General features: G+C 43.8%; 1 protein-coding gene across 1 annotated transcript in view; it reads left to right on the top strand.

Annotated features, from left to right (window-relative positions):
- MAP3K6 (mitogen-activated protein kinase kinase kinase 6) overlaps positions 1 to 27,548 on the top strand; it is a 58,228-nt gene that overhangs the window by 17,236 nt on the left and 13,444 nt on the right. Inside the window, exons 5-18 of the mRNA XM_015823539.2 lie at positions 1,248 to 1,416; positions 5,760 to 5,866; positions 7,297 to 7,467; positions 9,619 to 9,731; positions 11,642 to 11,801; positions 13,304 to 13,454; positions 16,084 to 16,191; positions 16,734 to 16,783; positions 18,058 to 18,153; positions 20,220 to 20,298; positions 21,487 to 21,620; positions 21,741 to 21,868; positions 26,066 to 26,202; positions 26,317 to 26,422. Coding sequence (XP_015679025.2) covers positions 1,248 to 1,416; positions 5,760 to 5,866; positions 7,297 to 7,467; positions 9,619 to 9,731; positions 11,642 to 11,801; positions 13,304 to 13,454; positions 16,084 to 16,191; positions 16,734 to 16,783; positions 18,058 to 18,153; positions 20,220 to 20,298; positions 21,487 to 21,620; positions 21,741 to 21,868; positions 26,066 to 26,202; positions 26,317 to 26,422 — 1,709 coding nt within the window. The remainder of the gene's footprint in view (positions 1 to 1,247; positions 1,417 to 5,759; positions 5,867 to 7,296; positions 7,468 to 9,618; positions 9,732 to 11,641; positions 11,802 to 13,303; positions 13,455 to 16,083; positions 16,192 to 16,733; positions 16,784 to 18,057; positions 18,154 to 20,219; positions 20,299 to 21,486; positions 21,621 to 21,740; positions 21,869 to 26,065; positions 26,203 to 26,316; positions 26,423 to 27,548) is intronic.

Here is a 27,548-nt window from a genome sequence, read left to right as displayed (position 1 = left end):
CTCATTTTGATTTTTTGAAACCAAATGTCTACTAAGACTGGTGCTATGTCAGCAGAAGTCAAATGGGGAAATGGTTTGGAAATCACCTTTCTCCTAATTACAAAGCTCTGTCATCATCGCTTTGGTGATAGATCAGGTGTTCTTGCTTTACTTGTGAGAAATAGAGACTGAGTGATGATGCTATTCCCAGTTCCATGTTATTCATTCCTGAAGATTGGTCCTTTAGCACCCAAGGTTGGGTCATACTAAATTGTTGGTTGCTTTGATGTAGCTCATATGGACAGTAAAATATGAAATGGAAGAAACCAAAAGAAAACAGAAGGATTTCTCTTTTTTTGGTCTTCTGATCCTACTTCCTGTTCTCAAAAATGTCCTGGAGTCAAGATGGCAGGAAGTTGTGGTAAACCGCACCATTGTCACCCCAACAAAGTGTTATATGTTGCCAGAGATTTGCTTCAAATGCTGTGTCCTTGCCATAGACATAATATCTAGAAAAGTGGGCATGCTTTTTTCTTCTTTTATTTAAGAAAATATTTGTTAGGAACAACTCTTCAGAGAATCCGTACTTCTCCATCCATAAAAAAAATCACATTTGTAGTTGCCTTGAGCCCACAGCGCTCCTGCAAAAGTTGCCATTGTGTTGTGATTTTATGTGAAGGGAGCAGATTACTCCTCATTTTTTAACAATCATATTGCCTGCATTTGAGAGCCAGTTTAGACTAGTGGTTAAGTGACTGTGAGTTCTAGTCCCACCTTAGGCATGAAAGCCAGCTGGGTGGCTTTGGGCCAGTCATCAGGAAACGGGGAGTTCTAATCCCGCCTTAGACATGGCACGAAAGCCAACTGGGTGACTTTGGGCCAATCATCAGGAGACTGATTTTTTTTTGTCCCGCCTTAGGCGTAACATGAAAGGCAGCTGGGTTACTTTGGACCAATCACTGTCTCTCCGCCTACAATGTCAGGCTGAGGCGACAAGCTGGTCACTCAATTCCTGTTGCACCCAATGGATCAACACTTGATCGATCTGGGGAAAAAAGCTAAGAAGAAAAAAAATGGTGCGCATTTAATTAAATATGTCTTTAATTACATTTGATCCAAATTTAGTTTTTGTTCTTTTTCTGCTCATCCTGGGCATGGCTCTTGAACACTGATGAGTCATAGGAGAGAGGAAGGACCCTGAGCAAACCCACTCACCTCCCTGGACAAGTTGGAAGCATTAAAGCCTAATGTATGTGTGCTTCCTCCAGTGGCTACTTCCGGGAGATGATCCGCAGTGACATCCGGAAGGCTCGTGAAATGTACCATGGGGAACAACTGAGCCGTGAACTGACTAGCATTCTACAGCGCCTGGACAGCGTGGAGTGCCTGAGCCTAGACATTGTCATGAACTTCCTTCTCTCCTACCGAGATGCTCAGGTGAGCTCACCTCTCGGTGCTGTTTGGGCTTCACCTCTCGACAGGTAACTGAAAACAAGTAGAATTGGTTGTCACAATACCAGCACAGTGCTATTTTGTTCTTTTATTGGGGTGCCTATCTTAGCTTGCTACTGTGAAGGGGGCTGTACAGGGAATCTTACAACCATTTGTTTAGTGACGAAGTTGCAATGGCACTGAAAAAAAGCGACTTATGACTGTTTTTCACACTTAATGACTATTGCAGAATCCCCACGGTCATTAGTCAAAATTCAGGTGCTTGGTAACTGGCTCATATTTATGATGGTTACAGTCACACGATCACCTTTTGCGACCTTCTCACAAGCAAGGTCCATGGAGAAGCCAGATTCACTTAACAACCATGTTAATAACAACTGCAGTGATTCACTTAAGAACTGTGGCAAGAAAGATCATAAAATGGGACCAAAATCACTTAACTGTCTCGCTTAGCAACAGAAATGTTGGGCTCAATTGTGGTTGTAAGTCGAGGACTACCTGTACTCCCAAACACAGTAGTTGTGTTTTCAGTTGCTTCCTTGTATCGTGGCTGACAACAGAAATGTAGTGAGACCTTGTACAGGAACCAGGCTCAACTGGACCCATAGTTTCCTTAATGAGGCCAAAATTGTCAAGTTCCATATAGTTGGCAGGACCAAGCAAGGAAGACCTACAGAGATTTCAGGAAGATCTCTGTGATACTCACCTGGATTGGAAACTGAATTCTCCAGCCTTTTTTGTTAAGGTGGAGTCTCTTTGAAATGCTTTTTCCTAGATGTTGCTCAAGGTGAGCTGACTTGCCATTTATGACATACTGGTAATTTGTCCATTGACCCACCTCCTACTCTCTCATGGTCCCCACAATTGCCCATAATCCTCCCCCCCCCCCAGCCACATGGATTAACGTGTTATGGGGTCCAGATTCTTACCCCACTGATTTAGTTTAGTTTAGTTACTGATTGGAGAGGATTTTGTGCAGTAATGAAGGTCAAACTAGTCTTGCCTTTCTTGTTAACATTGTTGGAAAACCAGGTGTTTGCAGTGTTCCGCCTGTGAGTACCCAACAATCCTAGACAGTGTCTGTTAATTCCGGCAGGTAAATTATCTTTCCAAATCCCCCATTTTCCTCATTTCTGCAAACTTGAAATCTTTTTAGGTAGCAAGTGGGAGTGCCCTAGAATCTGCAAAGGTTGACATTGGCAGAAGTAGCGCTCCTTCAGAAGATAACTGAAAAGCCTTGAGGGCGGTCCTTTTATTAAGATCAAGTAAATGGGCCTAGATCAGCGCTTTCCACATTTTTTCCTTCCTTATCCAAAACTGCTTATCAGAAAGTCCTTTTTACCCAACGAAGACAAAACACCTTACGTCAATTTAAATGTGACTGTTGTGATTGGGTAATGGGTTTGTATGTTGTTACCCAAAGAAAAACCACTTTTATCCAATTCTGAGTAATTTACCCAGATTTGGAAAGTACCAGTCTAGATGACAAGCAACTTGTTGATTAATTCTGCAGAATTAAGAAAAGAAAAAGAAAACTTGCTTATGTGCTGGTATTTTTGTTCTATTAAAGAGTAATCAAATTGTGGTTGAAACTTTGGGCTTCCTGAAACAACTAAAATGCTTCCTTAGCATAAAGTCCAACTTTCTATCCATCCAGCTCCCCACTTCCTGCCCCCTTCTTTCCTACCGCTTAACATACCACCCAGGCAGATAGTTCACTGCAAATCAGTGGGGTTGTGGGCAAATAGAAGGAAAAGGATACAGGTAGTTCTCAACTTATGATGGTAATTGAGTCCAGAATTACAGGTAGTTCTCGACTGACAACAGTTTGTTTAGTGACCGTTCTAAGTTACAATGTCACTGAAAAAATGGGACTTATGACCGTTTTTCACAGTTATGACCTTTGCAGCACCGCCATGATCACGTCATCAAAATTCAGATGTTTGGCAACTGGTTCCTATTTATGACCGTTATTGTGTCCCGGGGTCATGTGATCACCTTTTGTGACTTTCTCATAAGCAAAGTCAATGGGGAAGCCAGATTCACTTAACAACCAGGTTACTAACTTATCAACTGCGGTGATTCACTTAACAACTGTATCAAGAAAGGTTGTAAAATGGGGCAAAACTCACTTAACAAATATCTCATTTAACAACATAAATTTTGGGCTCAATTGTGGTTGTACGTTGAGGGCTATCTGTACAGTTATAAGTTGTGGTGGTCATGAAGCAGCTTGTTTTTGAAATTAGTAATTCATCAAGTACCATTTTTGTTCAATGGCAACCAAAAATCCGGAACGTCCGAAGCACGTCAGCAAGGAGGCTGCAAAAGTTTTTAGTTGATTCTCATTCTGCAAGAGGAGCCACCGGCTGACTCTATTTGCTGCTTATCTCTGTGCAGAGAAGCTTACTCTTGTTCTTCATCCACACAACTCCTGGGTTGTGAGTGCTACATGAGAATCAACAGAACTGAAGTGAGAGGGAACTAGAGTTTAAGACAGTGGTGGCGAACCTATGGCTCGGGTGCCAGAGGTGGCACGCAGAGCCCTCTCTGTGGGCACGTGCGCCGTCGCCCCAGTCCTAGGCCTTCAGCTGGGTTTTATAAAACCTTTTCGCTTTAGGCCTCCTCTGCCATATATAAAAAAAAAGGTTCAGTCAATCAGTCAGTTTCAACTTCTCGCGGGAAAAAAAAGATCTTGCAAAGTTGGAATTGATTGATTGAACTTTTTAGTCCCAGCCAGTCTGGCGGTACCACCGTAGCCATGCCCACCCAATAGGCCACGCCCACCCAGCACCCGATGATGCAGAAGTGGGTTTTGGGTTGCAGTTTGGGCACTCGGTCTCTAAAAGGTTCGCCATCACTGGTTTAAGACATTGCCTTACATACAATTAAAGCAGTGGCCTCTCTACATCTATCTGCTCCCGTGGTGGCGAACCTATGGCACGTGTGACACAGGTGGCACACAGAGCCCTCTCTGTGGGTACGCACGCTGTCGCCCCAGTCCTTGGCCTTTAGCTGGGTTTTATAAAACCTTTTTGCTTTAGACCTCCGCCACTGTGTGGAAAAAAAAACAGGTTCAATCAATCAATCAATTTCAACTTCTCGCGGGGAAAAAAAGATCTCGCAAAGTTGGAATTGATTGATTGAACTTTTTAGTCCCACCCAGTGTGCCGTTACCACCGCAGCCACATCCACCCAATGGGCCACGCCCACTCGGCACCCGATGATACATAAGTGGGTTTGAGGTTGCAGTTTGGGCACTCGGTCTCTAAAAGGTTTGCCATCACTGATCTGCTCAATAGTGATTGGCTGCAATTCATCAGGCTTTCTAGCACTGTATTTTTCCCAGGTCAACCTGAGACTGAACTGGAGATATTGAATATAGGCAACAGTCCATTACTCAACAACCTGTTTAATAGAATATAGCTGAACTAGCAGAATCTGCAAGCAGATCCCTCCAAGACTAGTCTGTTTTCTGTCTTGGGGAAGATAATTCTGAATTATGGATATAGTGATCTTTATCCGTCGGTGGGTTCTCTCAAGTGAGCCACATCTAAATAATTTGTTGTGGAACATAGGAATCTGCTTTATATCCAGTCATTTTAATTGTTTCATCTAATTAAAAAAGAAGACACTTGATGCCCTTCTAGCATTCTTGGACTTCAATTCCTAATATAGCTGTGAGGAATATTGGGAGTTGTAGTTCTGTAGTTTACTCCCCCGCCCCAATCTCTGGTATTACCCAAGGGGAAAAGTTAATGGAAAGCAGCCCTTAAGTAGAAGTCTTATCGACAGTTCCAAGATTTGAATAGGGAGTCTTTTATATAGGGCAGGGGTAGGCAACCTTGGCTCTTTTATGACTCGTGGACTTCAACTCCCAGAATTCCTGAGTCAGCTATGCTGACTCAGGAATTCTGGGAGTTGAAGTCCACGAGTCATAAAAGAGCCGAGGTTGCCTACCCCTGACATAGGATATGACTGATACGTCATATGGACCTCAGAGCATTTCTGAGCTTGGTTGGTTTCAAACTAAGGACTTGATAAAATGTAACTTGGGTAGACTCGGTTTTGTGTTTAATTCCAGGCTTGTTAAAGTTTGGGATTCCGGATATTGTTAGTCTACCGCACGGGTGTCAAACTCGCCACATCACGTGATGTGTCGCGACGTATCATGCCTTTTTTTTTTTTTTGCATTGCCGGAGCTGTGGTGGGCGCAGCCTCCGTATGATGCAACCGGCCTGTGGGCCGGCAGTTTGACACCCCTGATCTACAGCATTTCTCACACTAAGTCCTCAAAGTTAATGGTCGCTCTGCGTTATCTTCTGCAGGACTGTGATGCTATCATCACCCTTGTGGAGACTCTCCAAAACCTGCCAACCTGCAATGTGGCTGAGCAGCACAACATCTGTTTCCATTATGCCTTTGCTCTTGACAGGTGAGACTCTTCCGTGAATAAAGGCAGGTCTCTTGTTTTGATCATCTCAAGGCCCCGGGCCACCGGAAGCCGGAATTTCTTTATACAGCGGCCGTGAGAGAAGTAATATACTGGAAGGAAAGCACAGCTCCAGAATGTTTTTAGAACACAAATTGCATGTTGCTGTAGATTCTCCTGGGAAGAGGCTGCAGGGGATCTCAGAAGCTCCGGTGCTTCCACATTTCCCCCTGCTAATTAACTTTATTCAAAGCAGGAATAACCAGGTGGATGGATATTTTCCCATACAAGGAGTCCTCGGCTTACAGCCATCTGTTTAGCAACTGTTCGAAGTTACAACAGCACTGAAAAAAGTGACTTCTGTCCAGTTGTCATAAGTGGGACAATTGGAAATTCAGGTTCCAGTTGTGGTCGTATGTCGAGGATTACCTATAGTGCAGACATGTCAAACACAAGGCCCGGAGGCCGGATGCAGCCCGTGAAGTGGTTTCATGTGGCCTTCGAAGCCATCCTGGAAACAGTGATGGAATGGCCCCCACTGCCTTGGCCCTGGCCCAGGCCGGCTGGGAGTCAATGTACAATTTTGTGGTGGCCATCTATGCTGAAACACATTCAGTCTTAGCTCCACAAGACCGACCGGAAACAGCGAGGAACCAGCCCCTGCCGTGTCGGTCTTACCGCCTGCGTGCATGCTGGGGAGGTGTCACCCTTTGTGAGGAATGAAGAAATGCACCATCGCCTGGAAGTGGCCAGCAAATGGCCCTCGCCTACTTCACATATCCGGCTTGATGGGCTCTGGGGGAGGGGTTTCGGCAGGCATTGAGGCTGCTCCAGTAGACCATGCCTTGGCACTTGCCCCGGTCCCACCCCCCCTGCCAGAGACCCTCAGATCTGTCCCACTCCTGCCCAGGCCCCCACAGGCACCCTTGACGCGAACGATGTAGAGCTGGCCATGCCCACCCAATAGGCCACACCCACTCCATCCACCCCCACCCAGTAGGCCACACCCACTCTGGCCACACCCGCCTGGCCCCCCGAGGGCACCCGCAATGCTGATGCGGCCCTCAGTGAAATTGAGTTTGACACCCCTGCTATAGTGGCTTACATAATAATAAAAACTAAGCCGTCCCTTTTCTCAGTCTCAGTTCAAAAGACGTGACCACCAAACTCTATTATACAGTAGCCAAGACTGGAAAAGAATAAGCCCCAATAAGGAGTAAAATGGCCCCCTGACTTTTGACCACTGTTGTGAGGCAGAGAAAGTCCCCACAGATTAACGTTGGAACCATGTGGCTCATCTACAAAAAAAAAAAAACCCTCTCTCCCAGTATGTAATAAACGTAAGGAAAATTTTCTCTTTGATTCTGTTCTTCTCTGTTAGTGAACCTGTTCTTTGTTAGTATTAAGTACCTGAGCATGTGAGATCTCTGCAGGCGGAACCGACCTGGGGACCGTGAGAGAGCGCTCTCTGTTCTCCTGCCTCTGGTGGAGAAGCCCGAAGGGGTGGCACCTGACCTGTATTGCATGTGTGGCCGCATCTACAAAGACATGTTCATTGACTCTGGGTTCACGGATACCGAGAAGAGAGACAAGGCCTTCTTTTGGTGAGTAACGGAAGGGAATCCTTTGGGTTCACCTTCATTCCTAAATCCTTCTAACTGTGCCAGGGGTGTAGCTAGATACTCAAAAAGCCGGCGTGTGAAAGGAGTACCATCTTGCCCTTAACTTTGGGCAGGAAACCATGTCCGTCCAGCTCTGTACTGGGATCACTGCTCAATCGTTTGATGAAGAATCAGAACATTTGACGATGAGCAGATACACTAAATCAGTGTTTCTCAACCTTGACAATTTTAAGGCATGTGGACTTCAACTCCCAGAATTCCACAGCCAGCAATGCTGGCTGTGGAATTCTGGGAGTTGAAGTCCACATGCCTTAAAATTGTCAAGGTTGAGAAACACTGCACTAAATATTTTTGAGAGGGGTGAGGGCAGCGGTGGCAAGGCTCTGAAAGGAGGGGAGTGGCCCCTCGGTGTGTTGCCTGCAAACCCGTTTGTAAACCAACTAAGATAGCTGACCTTTTTCCTAATCATTCTGGGCAATGGAGTTTTCTGCATTCACTTTTACGATCCCAATAAAAGCTCCCAGACATAATTTTCTTGGTTTATGTGAGTAATGCGCACCTTTTCCTGGCAGCGCATCACAGGTGATATTGATCTGAAGCTTTGAAACCCATGATCCTCAGCAGCTCGTGAAAGCTGTAATTGACAGCAAGATGGGTCCTGGGGGCAATCAGGAGAAAAAGTATGGATTTTCGAGGCAAACTGGAAATAGGAAGATGGGTTGGTATATGAATTGTGTATCCCATAAGTGAAACAGTTATCCCTTTAAGGGGGCTATAACGTCCACGCAAATCAATGTTTCTCAAACTTGTCAACTTTAAGATGTATGGACTTCAACTCCCTGAATTCCCTAACCAACACAGGTGGGGAATTCTGGGAGTTGCCAAAGGACTTCTCCATTTCTCCAACACAAAAAAATTCTTCGTAGGCCAGAATGATTAGCGAAAAGGAAGCAGCAACAAAGATGATTAGGGGACTGGAGGTTAAAACATATAAAGAATGGTTGCGGGAATTGGTTATGTCTACTCTAGTGAAAAGAAGGACCAGGAGTGACACGATAGCAGAGTTTCAATATCTAAGGGGCTGCTGCAAAGGAGGAGGAGTCAACCTATTTTGCAAAGCAACTGAAGGCAGAACAAGAAGCAATCGATGGAAACTAAGGAGGAATTTCCTGACATTTAGAATAATTAATCAGTGGAGCGTCTTATCTCCAGAGGTTGTGGGTGCTCCATACTGGTGGTTTTTAAGAAGAGATTGGATAACCATTTGTCTGAAATGGAATAGGGTCTCATGCTTGAACAGGGGGTTACACTAGAAGACCTCCAAGGTAGGTCCCTTCCAACTAAGGAATGGTTGTTGGAATTGGATATGTCTAGTCTAATGAAGAGAAGGACGAGGGGTGACATGATAGCAGTCTTCCAATATTTGAGGGGCTGCCACAAAGAAGAGGGAGTCAAGCTATTCTCCAAAGCGCCTGAAGGCAGGACCAAAAGCAACGGATGGAAACTAACCAAAGAGAGAAGCAACCTAGAACTAAGGAGAAACTCCTGACAGTTAGAACAATTAACCAGTGGAACAACCTGCCTTCAGAAGCGGTGAATGCTCCAACACTGGAAGTTTTTAAGAAGAGACTGGACAGCCATTTGTCCGAAATGGTGATCCCAAAGGACGGACTCGTCCCCCAACCTGATCTACTGCCCCAAGGTCCCTTCTTATTCTGTTCTGTTCTCCAAAGCACCAGAAGGCAGGACAAGAAGCAACAGATGGAAACTAACCAAAGAGAGAAGCAACCTAGAACTAAGGAGAAACTCCTGACAGTTAGAACAATTAACCAGTGGAACAACCTGCCTTCAGAAGTGGTGAATGCTCCAACATTGGAAGTTTTTAAGAAGAGACTGGACAGCCATTTGTCCGAAATGGTATAGGGTTTCCTGCCTGAGCAGGGGGTTAGACTAGATGATCTCCAAGGTCCTTTCCAACTTTATTATTATTATTATTATTATTATTATTATTATTATTATTATTATTACTCTGTTGTTCTGTTATCCCTTCCAAAAATATGTAGTGCCCGTGCCAATCGCCAAATGTTTGACCCTGAAAGGGTTACTTTTCATCCTTGTGCTTTAATTCCCCAGGTACCACAAGGCGTTTCTGACAGAGCCAAGCCTTCACGCTGGAATTAATTCCGTTGTGTTCCTCATCGCTGCAGGCCATAGTTTTGAAACCTCTATGCAGCTTCGCCAGATTGGTGTGAGATTGTTCTCTTTTGTAACTTACTAACTTCATTATGGGGGCGGACAGGAAAGGAGTAAAGTTTCAGCAGGCTTGAAAGAGGGGTCAGCCTGTTAGTCATTTGGGACAAAAACAAACAATGCTTATTGGAGCATAAGCTGTTATGAATGTTTATGGATTTCTTTATGTGCAGTTCAGCTAGTCCTCGGTTAACAACTGTCTCATTTAGCGACCATTCAAATGATCTCCATGTGCAAGTGTCAACTCGGCTTCCAACAAGTCAGTAGAAAAGCTGGCAATAAGTCACAAGTTGCACTTAATGACTGGGTGATTTGCTTAACGACCACAATAGAACTGACATGTTAAGTTCGCCATGGTCATCTGATGGTTCATTTAGCGAAGGTATCAGAAATGGAATTGCTGGTCTTAATTGCGGTCATTAAGTGAAGATTATCTGCATTTCTTTCATTATTCACATCATATCCTGCCTTTCTTCTCAGTGGACACAAGGTGTTTATTATAATTTACAATGGGGACATCCACAGAAATGGGGAAAAAAAGCCAATATCACAGCCACAATCAAAACCCTGTTCCTTTTTTATTTGTGATGCATGTAAAAAAATGGGGTGAAACTTCATTGCGTGATCACGTCTGCCATTTTAAGTTTTGGACATTCCTGATCTAAAATTAAATTTAAGTAATGAAAACCTGAAGATCAATAATTAAAATAGTAGCTGGTTTTAAAAGGCCCAACTGAATATTATATTGCAAAATTCCATGAAATTTGATTGTATAATAAAATGGTTGGTCCTGGAGTTTTGGAAAAGGTTTTTAGCAATGCATTTCTTCTTGACTAATCATTTTAATCAAGTATTCTTTATGAAAGGATGTGCAAAATTCAGTGATCCTGGAATGGAATAACGAGGAGAACTCACACTGCTTCAGGGCTGGTTGAGCAATTAACACAAGGAAATCTACTGAAGCAGAAATGGCTCTAAGCATTCCCGACATGTTTATTCTGAATCAGTGAATTTTGCACATCCCTAAAGTTAAGAATCAGGCTATGCCAAATGCAATATTCTACCCAGGAAATCAAACGAGCTGCATTTGAACAAAAATCCAGCTGCAAATCCAGTGTGATTATATTGCTGAGCCTGTTGTTTCTCAACCTTGTCAACATTAAGAAGGGGTATTCTGGGAGTTGAAGTCCACACATCTTAAAGTTGACAAGGTTGAGAAACAACAGGCTTAGCCAAAGGCTGGAACCAAATAGGGCAGTGGTGGCGAACCTATGGCATGTGTGCCAGAGGCGGCACTCAGAGCCTTCTCTGTGGGCAAGTGTGCCGCCGCTGCCAGCAGCTTCGCAGGTCCATTAGGCCGCCGCCCGGAGCGGTAGCCCCACCCAGCACAAAGGAGGTGAAGCGGCCAGCTAGCAAGCTCGAGTAGAGGTGGTAGAGAACGCCCACACCCAGCAAGCCAAAGGCCACCCCAAGCAGGGAAAGCCAGATCCCCATCGGCACCATGGCCCCCCAGTCCCAGCTAGGATTGCGGGCCTCCCCCCATCTATGCTGGGCCTCCTGCCCACCGCCCCACCCGCCAGAAACCCCCTGGATCTCCCCCAACCCTGCCCGGCACCCACAGACGTCCCCCCATGAGCAACATCAAGGTCGCCATGCCCACCCCAGCCACGCCCACCCAGTCTGACGTGACAACCGCAGCCATGCCCACCCAGTGGGCCACGCCCACCCAGGGTGTCACGCCCCCATGCTCCCCCTGAGGACACCACAATGCTAATGCGGCCCTGGCACTTTGTGATAAATAAGTGGGTTTTGGGTTGTGGTTTGGGCACTCGCTGAAATAGGGGATTTTCTTAAAAAAAATTTTTTACTATCCTTCTCATGAAATGACCTTCCTCTCTTCTGGCAGGGATGAAAGTGAGCTGTGTTTTGGGGAGGAAAGGGAGCCTGGAAAAAATGAAGCACTATTGGGATATAGGCTTTTATCTCGGTGCAAGCATCTTAACTGGCGACTTCGACAAGATCATCCAAGCCTCTGAGAAGCTGTACAAACTGAATGCTCCTGTGTGGTATGTAGTGGTGATTTTTCATCTCCTGGAGGTGGAGGAAAGGGACTTTGGACTTGCTAGTACTTTGAAGTAACCAGGAGGAAATTGTCAAAAGTGGGCGCTGGGGCAGGCATCACTGTGAAATCAGTAAGCCTGACCTACTTTCGTTTTCTGAAGGGAGAAAATCTCGCAGGAAACACCTTAGATGCACCACTAAACCTTAATATGGTTGATTTCAGTTTTGTTTGTTGTGTTGTGTAATGAACATAATGATTCTGGGTCATTCGAGACAAAGATATTAAAATGAATTGTGGCCTAGTGGAAAGTGTGAAGTGAATCACCGAATAAGCTATTTCACTTATTCATGGGGGGGGGGAGATCCAATCAGAAGGCAGATTAGTTCCTGAATGCAATCTGTTACAAGTTATAGAATGAGTTGGAAGGGACCTTGGAGGTCTTCTAGTCCAACCCCCTGCTCAAGCAGGAGACCCTATACCATTTCAGACAAGGGGTTGTCCAGTCTCTTCTTAAAAGCCTCCAGTGATGGAGCACTCACAACTTTTGAAGGCAAGCTGTTCAATTGGTTAATTGTTCTCACTGTCAGGAAATTTCTCCTTAGTTCTAGGTTGCTTCCCTCCTTGATTAGTTTCCATCCGTTGCTTCTTGTCCTGACTTCAGGTGCTTTGGGGAATAGGTTGACTCCCCCTTCTTTGTGGCAGCTCCTCAAATACTGGAAAATTGGTATCATGTCATCTCTCTAGTCCTTCTTTTCTCTAGACTAGCCATATCCAATTCCTGCAACTGTCCTTCACATGTTTTAGTCTCCAAGCCCTTAATCATCTTATCATGTAGATCTGAGAATTGTTTTCCAACATCTGGAATTGGAATGGATTTTATGAAATTGGAGAACTGAATTAAGGGTAACATTTTTCTTGCCTTGGCTGCTAGATTGTCAAATCTGCTAAGTTCTTGACATTAACTTCCTTTGTAGACCTGCAGCAAAACTGGATCCCTTGAACCCTTATGGTTGGATCCTCACACAACATAATAAATCACAAATCTATATTAACCAAGCACATTTGCTGATTTCACCTACCTAACGTGGCTCAATGTAACTGGCTGCTTTATGCAACACACTTCCAACGGTGGCTGAATTCCTACAACAGGTCATGTACACTTTCCTATGTCCTTTGGTGCAACACTCTTATACAGTAGGCAGGAACAAATGCATTAATCTTTTTTTTCCCCCTTTGGGAAATGTAATTCAATAGTGATTTCTGGCAAGTGTTTGAAAAATGATTGAAATAATAAATCCACAGTTTGGTAGAAAACCATTTCCCCCCCATGGAAGTGCTGCTGGTGCTTAGGACTTGAAACCTTGAGTTTGGTGCATGAGAGTGATAGTTTGAAGGGTGAACTGCTCTGTTGTTCTGGGTATACACCAGTAAGATAAATAAGTAAATGTCTGGCTTTGTGTTGGCCCTTTTCTTTTCTCCACTTCTTGTCTCATCTTTTCTCACCAGGTATTTGATTTCCATCAAAGAGACTTACACAATCTACAATCATTTCAACACTGTCCCTGACACGTGGTCACCCAAACAAGAGCTGGTTGATTTCTGGCTGGGGTTTTTAATGGAGTCCTGCCAGCCCTTTGTCTCCACAGAGAGCTGTTTGGTAAGGAAGCTGCAAGCCCTGCTTGTTGAGCAATGCCATTCTTGAACTTAGATTGTTCTCCTGAGACTGATGGGAAAGCTACTAGTCTGGATCACATTTGAATATGAGCAAATCTTCACTTGTGCTTTCTGGTCTCAACCATGAACCAGCATTTGCAGGGTTTTTTTTTTCTTTTTTAACCTCTCTCAATTTTTCCCTTGCAAAAAACCGCAATGGGGTGGTGGTTGAGGCCATCATGCCAAATATCTACGTGTTTGCAAAACTAGTGTGCAAAAAACAAATAAAATACAGTTAGCCCTCAACTTGCAACAGTTCATTTAGTGACCATTTGAAGTTACAACATCACTGAAAAAAGTGACTTATGACCGTTTTTTCCACTTATGACCACTGCAGCATCCTAACGGTCACATAATCAAAATTCAGAGACTTGGCAACAGACTCTTATTTATGACATTTACAGTGTCCCGGAGTCATGTGATCCCCTTTTGTGAGCTTCTGACAAACAAAGTCATTGGGGAAGCCAGATTCACTTAACAGCCGTGTTACTAACTTAACAACTGCAGTGATTCACTTCACAACTGTGGCAAGAAAGGTCATAAAATGGGGCAAAATTCACTTAACAAATGTCTCGCTTGTCTATGGAGATTCTCAGTCACCCAGGTCATGGTTGTCCCAAAGTGCTGTTCCAAGATGCAAATGGACTTCCTTGTTTTTCTTTGAAGACGTCTCGCTTCTCATCCAAGAAGCTCCTTCAGCTCTGGCAGGATGGTGGGGAATGGAAGGATTTATATTCCTTGCAGACAGCTGTTCATTTTCATTCTTTTAGAGCAGTGTTTCTCAACCTTGACAATTTTAAGGCATGTGGACTTCAACTCCCAGAATTCCACAGCCAGCAATGCTGGCTGTGGAATTCTGGGAGTTGAAGTCCACATGCCTTAAAATTGTCAAGGTTGAGAAACACTGTTTTAGAGAGTCCTTGAGCCCCCCTCTGGCAGTTTTATCTGTGTCCTCAGGGTCACCTGAGTGATGCAAATGGGTTTGGAGCCTTCTTGAAACTGCTGAAAGGACTCTGTTGTAGACAGGAGATAGATGATGTTGTATCCCTCCCCCTCTGTTCAATTTTGACATTGATAGCCTCTTTGACCTCCCCTTTCAAACCAGCAATCCTCTCTGTCCAAAATGTAGATTTTGTTGTCTTTAAAAGAGTGGCCTTTGTCTTTTAAATGTAGATGGATGGACTGCCGAATCTTGTCCTGATGGGTTTGTTCTCCATGGGTTTATGAAGTGGCTGTTTTGTTTCCCTAATGTACAGATCTCCGTATGTCTCACTGCATTTTACTGCATGTACCACGTTGCTCAGTTTGGTGTCTGGGTAGTTTATCCTTGGGGCGGACAAGCTTCTGCCTTAGTGTATTCTTGGGTTTAAAGTGTGCATGTATGTTGTATTGGCTGAAAATCCTCTTGAGCTTTTCTCTCTCACTTAGCAACAGAAATTTTGGGCTCAGTTGTGGTTGTCAGTCAAGGACTATCCGCATAAAAGACAGTTGCACATGAAAACGCCATGAATAGTATGTATGGAAAAATGCATACATTTATTCACAGAGGGATTTTATGCTTGCTGAAAACAATGCCAGTTGCAGGCAGCTCTTTCACAATCGTTTTAACTAGAAGTACCTTGAATTCAACCGGAGACTTTTTGCTTTACCCAGCTTGACTTCAGATATTAGGAAATTTCCACTTCCTTTGTTGTTTCATGTTCCCTTCTTCAAGCTGAAGCGAATTCAGGGCAAGCTTTGCAGAACAGATAGTTGCAGAGTGCCAGAACATGGTGGGATGCTGTCTTCTCCCAGAAGTTTTTTTTTTTTTGGGGGGCGTTGATTCTTAGTACTCTTTTGAAAGGTCAGGGTTGATTAAGCCATGGCCCCTCTGCATGATGTTAGATTCCAGCATGCATCATCCCTGAACACTGGTCCTGTTGGCTGGGGCTGATGGTAGTTGGAGTCCAACATCATCGGGACGACCACAGGTTTGTTATTCCTGAAATAAGTTATAGTCCGGGTTAACTGCCTCTTGTTATGATTTGTCTCTCTTTTTTCTCTTTGCTATCTGTGTTTCTCCCCTTTCTGTTGTCCCAGCTTACGTTGTAGAAACCTGGATGGAAATTCCTTGGGACAGGGACCTCTGTCTTGCTCTTTTGCTCCCTTTGCTTCTGCATATAGCAATAGTCCAGGTAACTCTCCTTCTTTACAACGCATTGCGTGCTAGCTTTGCTTCCTTCACGGTCCCCTCTTTTTGTCACTCCTCACCTCTTGCAGAAATGGGGGCTGTAAGTGTTTTGGAAAGGGACACCCACCCCTTTTTTTCAGACTACCATAAAATATCATGCATGGAGGCAGCCTTACAGATGCAGGGATCCTCAGGCAGCGCCAGTTCATTCCTCACCCCAATTATGTTACCACTTGGCCAAGCTTTCCCTCTGGGGCCCTGATGGGTTGTGCCTGATACCCTTCTTGTCTGGCCTTTCCGTAACCAGATAATCTGCTGCTCTTGTACCTGGAGATTTCACAGTGGTTCTCCTCACTTCCCTGTTTTAATCATCCAAGTTGACGGCTGCTACTTTCCTTGACAGGTGTTGATTCTCGACCTGAGCAAGGTGCTGCAACCGTCTCAGCTCTTTGTTTACAACCAGGAGATCAGGAAATCAGTGACACTAAGCCACATCGGTTCCCTGGAAGAGGTACTTTCAGATATTTGTCCCGCTTCATTTTCCTTTTCTGCTTGCTGCCTGATAACAATTGGTCCCCACTTAATGACTCCCTGTTTAGCAACCGTTCACAGTTACAACGGCATTGAAAAAGTAGCTATAAGGCAAGCCCTTTGCATTTGCAATTGTTGCAGCATCCCCGTGGTCACATGATCAAGGCGTTTTGCAATTGGTGGGTTGCACCACTTTATGACTGTTGCAGCGTCCTGTGTTCACGTGATCACCGTTTGTGCATTTCACAGCTGGCTACTGACCAGCAGAGTTGATGGAGAAGTAAAATCACAAGCAATGGTCACATGATGTCTCACTTAATGACCCTGGGTGATTTGCTTAATGACCACAGCAGAAGGGAAGTCTTCAGTCCAGGAGGTTATGTGATATTTCACTTAGCAATGGAGTTGCCACTTCCAGTTGTAGTCCTTAAGAGAGGATTACTGGTTCTCACAATTTTCCGTGATTGGGAATTTCGTTTCTAGGCGTATTTGCTTATTGGGTGTTTCTTTTGGCTTCTATAGGAAGGAATTTCCACCTGGACTTTTCCCGCATCCTCCATCCGGGGAATCAGGTAATGATCATTTTTGCCGTTTTTGAAGAGTGCATTTAAATGCTGGCCTTCTGCTCAACTCAACATCCAGCAGATTTCTGAGTTGTGCTTATTGTGCACACATCACACTTAAAACCGCACATTACTAGCTTGCTAAGCATGGTTAGGGTTAATCTTCATCAGTTTTTTGTGACTTTCATATTCTGGAAACTCAGCCGATTTGGTTAACTTATGGTTCACTATATTGCACGAATCCAGAAAATTGTTTAATTGAGCAACTAGGCTTAGTTATTGCACGAATGAGATTAATGCCTCTCTAACACAGTATTATCTGTGCTTTTGGCACTAGTGAACGTATTTGGATGTCTGAGAATACATCAAGGGCACTTGAACAAAATGGCAAACACAGACAATATGTTCAGTTACAAAACGTTAATGGTAAGATTACTTCCTTAGCTCCCTCTGGAAATCAGAGGCATTGGCTATCTTCCTTCCAAAGAAAAGTGATCTCCTTGTTCTTTTTAAAGCTTCACGTGAATCTCCTGGGCTTAATTCTAACAGGTTATCCAAGTGGCGTTGAGTCTGTAAGGGGTGTTCACGTCTCACGTCTTTTTAAATCAGCATCGTCAAATGATAAGAAAACACTTCCATGCAAAGCAAATCAACAGCTCATGCCACATTCCCTGCACATAGAAAGATAGTATCTGATCAGGAAGCTTTTGAGGTTATCATAGACCAGTGGTGGCGAACCTATGGCACGGGTGCCAGAGGCGGCACTCAGAGCCCTCTCTGTGGGCACGCACGCCGTTGCCCCAGTCCTAGACCTTCAGCTGGGTTTTATAAAACCTTTTCGCTTTAGGCCTCCGCCGCCATGTGCAAAAAAAAAAAAAGTTCAATCAGTCAATTTCAACTTCTCACGGGAAAAAAAAGATCTTGCAAAGTTGGAATTGATTGATTGAACTTTTTAGTCCCACCCAGTCTGCCGTTATCACCGCAGCCACGCCCACCCAATTGGCCACACCCACCCGGCACTCTACGATGCACAAGTGGGTTTTGGGTTGCAGTTTGGGCACTCGGTCTCTAAAAGGTTCGCCATCACTGTCATAGACAATGTGGAGTGAAGGATCTTGAAAGGATAAGTCACGTTTTGGGAGTTTTTTTACTGGTGACAAGGGATAGATATTCCTACAGAACTGAAATTCTCTCCTGTGGACCAAGCCTTTTTCTTCCTGAAGGCCTGTTTTCTACATGCAGGCTGAATTCTTTTCTTCTCTCTTTTTCTTTTTTTCCACCAGTATTTCTAAGTGCGATGAACGATGCTGTTTCCTTTATGTGCGGCATACGGTTGAAGATTTCCAGTTATACTTCCCTACCCAAAATCACTGTCGCTGGTAAGTTGGGGCTGAGGCGCAGGTACCAACAGATGCCAAGACCCAAAGAAAGAGAAAGAAAGCCAACGCAGTTCTGGGCTGTATCAACAGAGGGATAACATCAAGATCACGAGAAGTGATGGCAACACCTTGGACCACACTAGTGAGGACACACTAGTGGCCACAATAATGTCTCCAGTTCTTCTCACCATAATACAGAACAGATGCTGAGAACCTAGAAAGTGTGCAGAGAAGAGCAACAAAGATGATAAAGCATCTGGAGGCTAAATTATACGATGAACAGTTGAGGGAGCTAGTTGTGCCTAGCTTATGGAATAGAAGATTTTTGGGTGGATGGCGACATAATAATTATCTTCCAGTACTTGAGGGGCTGTCACAGAGAAGAGGGGATTGACTTGTTCTCAAAAGAACCAGAGGGCAGGACAAGAAGTAATGGGTGGAAGCTTATTAAAGACAGATCCAACCTAGTTGTAAGGAGAAATATTCTGACAGAACAATTAATCAATGGAATAGCTTGTGTCCTGGAACTGTGGGTGATTCATAACTGGGTGTTTTCAAAAATAGGTTGCACAACCATTTGACTGGGATGGTATAAGGCAGGGGTCTTCAAACTTGGCCCTTTTATGACTTGTGGACTTCAACTTCCAAAATTCCTCAGCCAGTGTGCCTGGCTGAAGGATTCTGGGAGTTGAAGTCCACAAGTCATAAAAGGGCCAAGTTTGAAGACCCCTGGTATAAGGTCTCCTGCCTTGAGCAGAGGGTAGGATTAGAAGACCTCTGAGGTCCTTTCCAGCCCTTTTTTCACTGTCTCGTTTAAGAGCAGATCTGCTTCAGAAATAACAATTTCAAGAAATGTGCATAGTTGTAAAATCATAAAAGATGGTCTCTGTAGAAATATACATTTCATTTGTCACCTGCTCCTTCCCTGAAGCATGTTTTGTAAAGGAAAAACAGAGACATGGCATGTTGGAGGAAGAATTATGTTTGCATTACAGATAGTTTGGCTAGCTATATGTCATGAGTCAGTCAAAGCCTAATGGGAGGAGTGGCTATGAATTGCAAAGTTCAAAAACCTAATCAAGGAAGGGAGATACTTGAATAGCCCAGATGTAAATAATGCACCACCCAAACGGTACTTGGCATCCAATTGCCACTGTTTTGATTATTTCAGCGTGAACATTAAAAATGTGACAGCCAGCTTCAGGGTTGCTGTGAAGCTTGAAAATGTGTGGGTGAAGACATTTTTAAAAAGTCAAGGGCAATAAACGGAAAGAAGATCACATTCTCAAATAGTTCCCCGTTGATTTCCAACGGGATTGTAAGTAATTTTAAAACAGTGTTTTTCAAACTCGGCAACTCGAAGATGTGTGGACTTCAACTCCCAGAATTCTACAGGCAGTTACTTCGAATTGCCAAGTTTGAAAAAGCAGATTTAAAGGCAGAATTGCATTGTGGCATTATTTTTACTAAAAAAAATTGACCAGAAAAACCCCAACCCCAGAATAAACAACCATCAAATATAGCATGCTGTTTATGATGCTAATGACATCTTTTTTTAAAAAAGATACAGGTTGTTGCTTCATGCAGAGTGGACCACCAGATCACCTGCTAGTGCTTAAAGCTACAAGTGGTATGGAGACCGATGGAAATGATAGTCTAAAGCAGGGGTCTCCAAACTTGACAATTTTAAGACTTGTGGACTTCAACTCTTGCATGGCTGGCTGGGGAATTCTGGGAGTTGAAGTCCACAAGTCTTAAAGTTGCCATGGTTGGACACCTCTGATCTAAGGTATCTGGAGGACCACGGTTTCCCCCTTCTCTAAGGCGGTCTTCCCCAACTCATGTCCCTCTTAATGTGTTGGCTACAGCTTCCATCATTTTTAATTACCAAAAGCTAAGTCGCTGATGGGGGACAATGACAACTGTTGGCCAGCACCTCTGGAAGTGGGTTTCTCTAAGCTTCTCAGACACTCTGATTGCTTTAAAGCAGTATTAGCCTTCATGAAGATGTTTCATGAGTTTATATTATTCCCTGAGATTTCCCTTCCTCTTTTTCTTTTATGCAGGTTTTTTGAACTGGTTCATTCTTTCATGGCAGAGATGGGTGAAGAAGGGAATTGGTGCAGCTCTCCAGTGGAACTAGAGGTGAATTGGGGGGAAGGCACTGTGAATCAGGCCTTGGTTTTCTTAGGAAGGATTTCACAATGAACGAAGAAGGAAACAACAAACCCAGCCAGCTCCAGAAGTTACTAATATAAAAATAGCTACCATGCAGAAGTCTTGTTTAGTGCAGTGCTGAAATTTTCTTCTGAATTTTTTCCCCAACCATTCACATTATGATAGGGAAGACATTGTTTTTTGTGTGTTTTTCAAATAGAGAAAACTGGTGAAATTCTCCCTGATGAGATACAAGTTTCTTGCACTTTATCTTTGTAATAGATTTGCTAAGGCAAATGAGAGAGTCTGTTTATTGTGAACATTTTCTGCACTGGTCTGCAATTTCCTTGGCTTTTAATGCATCCATTCAAGTGGAAAATATGAGGAAACCCCACCTGGACACAGTTTTGCAAAGAAAAAAAGGGATAAAGAGGTGATGTAGAAAAACAGAATTGCGTAAGGTTGAAAGAAATCCTGAAAAAACAGTGCAGTTTTTCCAGAGTATGGAAGAGCATATAATTTTTAAATAAAAAAGTGAAAGAATGAATATTGAAATGAAAACCTGTTCCGATCATACCTATTTTCTCTTAAGTGTAATATTTCATTTATAAATTTAATGGGGTGCATGAGCTTGCATATTTAATCAGAGAAATAATTGTTAAAATCTTTAGCTGCACATATTTCAATGTTTAGCCTTGATTGTAGAGAGTGTTGAAACTACTTTTCTCAAAGCTATTTTGAAGGAAAAACAAGGTGGAACTTTGGTCCTTAATTTAAAGGGTGTAGTAACTTCAAATTGTTTGCAAACACCATAGTTTTTTAAAAAAAATAATGGCTCTAAATTATCTGAGATTGCTTTGTAACAGGATAAAAATAGGATGTTGGAGACAAACGTCAACACACTTGCATAAAAAAAAAAATGTCACTATCCCTATTCCATTTATGGAAGCTGCCAGGATTGGCAGCTGAAGGTTGAGCAGTGACTTCTTCTACCATATTTGAGGTCAAGAAGCTAATTTAAGGAACTCAGAATTCACTATCTGTCACATTCTCCTGGACTACCTGCCCCAGGCATCAAAATTCACTCTAGCTAATTATAAGGCTGCTTGTGTATCAAAGGTCTTTTGACCAGGCTTTGTACTTCCTTATATTCTCTCTGTGCTTTCCCATTTACAGTATGACTATGAATACACCGAAGCAGGCGACAGGGTGATTTTGGGAAAAGGGACATATGGCGTGGTCTATGCCGGACGCGACCGCAGCAACCAAGTGCGCATTGCCATTAAAGAGATCCCAGAACGGGACAGCAGGTAGGAACAGAGGGCAGCAAGAACACTTCCGGGTCATTCAAGGGCTCCCCTCCCTTGGCCCAGATCTTTTATTTTTGGAAGAATCTGCCTGGGTCTTTCATTGTTGGGCTTAATTCTCAGATACTCCCAGCCTCTTCATGAGGAGATCGCCCTACACAAGCGCCTGAAACACAGGAACATTGTCCGCTATCTGGGTTCTGTGAGTCAAAATGGCTTCCTCAAAATCTTCATGGAGGAAGTGCCTGGAGGTGAGTAAGCAGAAGATGCAATTCTGAAACCCAATTGAAGATGGGAATGGATTCCGTTCAGCAAAATCAGATCTTGGGGACAAGAAAGAGGGTAACAAGCCAAAGCCCAAAGATGTCAGTGTGAAATCCAGGCGAGTCCAAATTTTCATTTGCTTGCACCAAATGGACAGAATCTTGCCAGACTAAAGCTATATAGGTAGTCCTCGACTTAAGACCACAACCGAGCCCAAATTTCCATTGCTAAGTGAGACAGTTGTTAAGTGAGTTTTGCCCCATTTTATGACCTTTCTTGCCACAATTGTTAAGTGAATCGCTACAATTGTTTAGTAACAGGGTTGTTAAGTGAATCTGGCTTCCCCATTGACTTTATTTGTCGGAAGATCGCAAAAGGAGATCACATGAATCCCCGGGACACTACAACCGTCATAAATATGAGTAAGTTAGCAAGTGTTCGAATTTTGTTCATGTGACCATGGGGATGCTACAATGGTCATGTGAAAAATGGCAATAAGTCACTTTTTTCAATGCTGTTGTAACTTCAAATGGTCACTAAATGAATGCTTGTAAGTCAAGGACCACCTGTAACCCTCTACTGTGACCGATATAACCTGAGAGCTTCTAGGGCAGGGGTGTCAAACTGGCGGCCCATGAGCCGGATGCATCATAACGAAACCGTGCCCACCCCATTGCCGGCAATGGCAAAAAAGTCGTGATATGTTGCGACACGTCATGTGACGTTGCGAGTTTGACACTCCTGTTCTAGGGTGTGGCTTTCCTGAATCTCTTCCTCCATTCCCCATCCAGCTCAGGACTGTGCAGTCTCTCAATTTGGGCTTCTCCCTGGAATATATATCCTCCTTCCTGGAAAACCGTGATGCTCCCACCGGAATTTCCCCTCCCACTCCTTCTCCACTTGCACATTGCATCACAGAATTATTTTTTTTTTAAAAAAACTACTGTTGTCTAAGCCAGGGCAAGTTTAATCTCCAAGCAAAGCTTAGTTTTCCCTTAATTCTCCGTTGATTTTTTTTTCTCCACTGAATTTTTTTACTTAGCATTGTGATAATTCTTTCTGTGTGAAGGAATGTGTCTACAAAAGTGGCAGTGATGTGATGGACTATGGTAAAGCAGCAGTTTCCCAGAAAGGGAGGAAGCACATTCCAAGGAGGGGTGGGTGAGACAAGAGAGAGCACAGCCCAGAGCTGAATTGTTTGAAGACAAAGAACATAGAATAACAGTTGGAAGCGACCTTGGAGATCATCTAGTGAGTCCAGCCCTCTGCTCAAACAGGAGACCCTATACCAGTGATGGCGAACCTTTTAGAGACCGAGTGCCCAAAAACTGGCCCCGCCCCCACTCCATCCCCTGCCCCGCCCCCGCCCCACCCCCACCCTGCCTGCCCACAGGGCCACTCACCGCCTCCAGGGCCCGCCGCAGATCGCCCAGGCAGCCCAGCAGCGCCACGGCGGCCACGCCCTCTGCCCACGCCCCGCAGCATCAACTGTGCGTGATGGGGCATGAGGGCAGAGTCTTATCTATGCTGCCTGGCTGCCATGTCCTTGACTGCGCTGCTCCGCATGGGCCACGCTCAGGGGCAACTCTCCTCCAGGGGGGCTGCTGGTGAGGAGGGGGTCGTGGGGAGAGGCAAGGCTGGGGCAACGGCACATGTGCCCACAAAGAGGGCTCTGAGTGCCGCCTCTGGCACCCGTGCCATAGGCTCGCCATCACTGCCCTATACCATTTCAGGCAAATGGCTGTCCAGTCTCTTCTTGAAAGTCTCCAGTGATGCATCCAGAACTTCTGAAGACAAGCTGTTTCACTGGTTAATTGTTCTCACTGTTAGCACCTTTAGGAGATTGAGGACAGCCACTTCCTAGAATCTCTCAGGATATATCCATTAGATTAGGGTAGCAGGGGTCTGTCTCTATGGTATGAGCAAATAAAGAACTAAACTTTGGCTGGATTATTCTATGTTATCATTGGGCTAAACCTGACAATTTGGTCAATCCCCAAGGCCCTTTTATAGGCTATTTCTTTGCTGTTTACTTCTTGCTACTATTGGGTATTTCTGGGTTTTATAGAGTGGCTCCCACTATCTTTCCTTAAATAAAGGTGAGATGGGTTGCAGTATAGGAACACATTACTGGATGGTTGGATGTGGAAAGAGGAACAAGTGATAGACACAAGGAGTTGTGCCAATGATTTTCTGTCAGTACTTAGACATAAACTTCATCAAACAGGATGTATGAACCCATCATTTGATTTTGTCGTTTTTTTTTTCAATTTCCCACCTCGTTTCTGCCTCTTTTCCTCATGAATGTCTTTGCAAAAGTCCATGTGGAAATTTGTGCCTGTGTTGGTGTGCAGCTCTCTCCCGGGATGCACGTCTTTGCACTTTGTATTCTTAAATGCTTGTTTTGATTCTGACAGGCTGAGGTTGCATCTGTTGTATTTTCCCTTCGTGGTTTCCAATGCACCTTTTTGAGCTGTGATTTCCACCACAAAATTTGTGAACGTGCTAAAGCAGGTGCATAAACTGAGTTCTGATTCCCATACCTGTTTGGGGAAATTAGTTTTCAGAAAATGCACCTTCAGAGGCAAACTGATCATCCTTCACCATCTTACTATGGGTATTAAAATGAGGGCCTTTAGGAAGACAGCATGCATGGATCAATTATGCTAAGGATCAGAAAGTAAATGTTCCTTGTCACTCTGGGTAAGCATCTTGAGCTCTTTGTTCTGCCTCCTGGAACCCCTTCCAGATCTAATTACCAAAGCAAGCAGTACATTTTCTAGCCATTTGGCTATGAGAAACACATGAATGTTGAAGTATGGACCTTGACTTGTATTTAATGTGGGTTATAAAATGAAGAAAAAGCCCCCAAACTCTTAAAGAGAAATGCAAAACATGTCAAGCTCAGACTGTTTTACATACTTCTACAAAACCCTTTCTGCAAAATCCAACAGAAAACTCTGGCTCCACCTTTGTGACCTGGCCCCCTCACTTCCTTTCATTGTGGCATAGTAAATACAGATAGTCTTCTACTTACAACCACAACTGAGCCTAAATTTCTATTGCTAGGGGAGACCGTTGTTAAGTGAATTTTGCTCCATTTTATAACCTTTTTTGCCAGAGTTGTTAAGTGAATCATTGCAGTTGTTAAGTTAGTAACATGGCCAGAATAGAATAGAATAACTTGATTGCCACTTTAAATGTACTGTAATCAGCATACATTAAAATGAAATTTGGTTGCATTCAGCTCTCAAAGGGTAACCACCTCCAATATACACTACATGAACACGACAAAAATTATGTATATATCCATATACACATATATATGACACAGAAAAACAATACATATATACATACATACATACACATACTTACATATATACATATTTACATATATACATACATATACACACATATACATACACACACACACACACACAGAGAGAGAGAGAGAGAGAGAGAGAGAGAGAGAGAGAGAGAGAGAGAGAGAGAGAGAGAGAGAGAGAGAGAGAGAGAGAGAGAGAGAAAAGAATCCTGCGAATTTACAAAACGGATGGCATAAGGAACAAAGCTGTTACAGAATCTAGTAGTCCTGCTAGAAATACTTCGAAACCTCCCCCCAGAGGGAAACAACAGAAACAGACCGTGAAGTGGGTGGGTGGGGGGGTCTCTAACACTGCTAGATGCACTTGTAAGCAGCAGCCTGAATAACGGGAAGCGAGTTTCCTATAGTCTTCTCAGCTGTCCTTACTGCTCTCTGTACGGACCTTCTATCTGAGGCACTATTGCCACCAAATCAAACATTGATGCAGTTGTTAAGTAAATCTGGTTTCCCCATTGATTTGCTTGTCAGAAAGGCGACAACGCGATCCCAGGACATTGCAACCATCATAAATACGTGTCAGTTGCCAAGTGTCTGAATTTTGACCATGTGACCATGGGGATGGTATAATGGTTGTTAAGTGTGAAAAACGGTCCTAAGTTACTTTTTTCAGTGCCGTTGTAACTTCAAACAGTCACTAAATGATCTTTATAAGCTGAGGACCACCTGTACGTTTTCCCAGTCACCAAAGGTCATGTGCGGTCTCTGGCAATTGGTTCTCAAAGATTTATTTCTGGTGCAAAGTAGCCCCTCTAATTTCCCATGGTTCTTCTCCTCCCCCCTCCCCCATCTCTCCATACAGGAAGTCTCTCTTCTCTCTTGCGTTCAATGTGGGGTCCTCTGAAGGACAATGAACCAACCATTGTATTCTACACTAAGCAAATCCTAGAGGGTTTACGTTACCTCCATGATAACCAGATTATCCATCGAGACATCAAGGTGAGGGCTTCCCCTCATTGTGGGGATGGCTTGGTATTGTTACCCTCTGTTTTCTGCTCTGGAGATCTTGGACACTTTTTGGTTCTCTAAAGCAACAGTTTTTGTGATTGACAGGGAGATAACGTCTTGATCAACACTTATAGTGGAGTGTTAAAAATTTCAGACTTCGGCACTTCCAAAAGACTGGCTGGGATAAGCCCAAGCACTGAGACGTTCACAGGTAAGGGATTAGGGTCTATGAATGAACATTTTAAATGCAGGGTCCTTGGTGCTCTCTGAGCTTGGTTGTTTTCTTGCAGACATTTCATCACCAAATTAGGTAACATCATCAGTTCTAGAAGGGGGTGGGGTTTGCCCTCATTTTATATACTAGTGGCTTGCCCTGTCAGTGTTGTTGGGAGTGTTCATGGTTGTTCCCTGATTAGGCTGTTATTTACTATTTGTTTGTTGGATTTGGTAATTCTTTGATTAGGGTCTTGTTTTAATTGTTCGTGCCCAAATGCAAGTTATTAACAAGTATGCCATCCTCAACTGCACTGCAGTTTACTCAAGCACATTCATGTGCACATACCCCACACATGGACACGTATTTCTATATGCACATGCATGCACACTCTTGTGAGGAAGCCTGCACACACTTGCACACCATCTTTATTTCAACTGCCATTCAGCATTCCACATGAATTGTATTTATTTTGCAAACATATTAATTTTCCTGGATTGCTGACAAGCAACCTCTTGTTTGTCAATGGCCCCATTTAGTTCCATATCTCTCTCAGTGCTTGCCAGTTGAATTCTCCATTAGAGGGAGCAATATAATCAGCTGCACAACAATATTAAAAATGCCAGCAATCAATAAGCCTAAGATCACAGAATGTTTGCCTTCATCCTGGAAGGTACAGACTAGAACCAAACTTTCTGCAGACATCTCTGCTGTTTTCTCAAGTTGCTAATCTTTCTTGGATCCAATTTTGCATTTAAAAGAGCCTGGCAGCTGTTTTCAGTTCACCAGGCAGATGAGGAGGAACAGCTAGGAAGATCAAGAATAATAGGAGAAAGACAAACAGAGTAAAATAATTAAGTTCAGATCAGCGTTTCAGAAGGGTTTGGGCAATCAATAATTGGGAGCTCACAAAAAGAGAAATCGGCCTTGGGTAGATTTATGAGCTGCCCCAGGCAAGAACTGTTGCAACCAGCAAGCAGATTTCCAGGGTCTCACTCAGTAGAATGAGCAGAAACTGCTCCTAGCTGCTGACAGCTAGCTGGCTTACCAAAATTGAAAAGAAGCGTAATCTTACACAAACTCATCAAAAGAGAATCGAGTATTGTTTACTTGCACAGTTGCT

The sequence above is a fragment of the Protobothrops mucrosquamatus genome, unplaced genomic scaffold, assembly GCF_001527695.2.
Source record: "Protobothrops mucrosquamatus isolate PMUCROS unplaced genomic scaffold, P.Mucros_1.0 scaffold1906, whole genome shotgun sequence".
NCBI classification, from domain to species: Eukaryota; Metazoa; Chordata; class Lepidosauria; order Squamata; family Viperidae; genus Protobothrops; species Protobothrops mucrosquamatus.
Note: the sequence above shows the minus strand (reverse complement) of the source record. Positions and strands in the feature narration are given on the sequence as shown.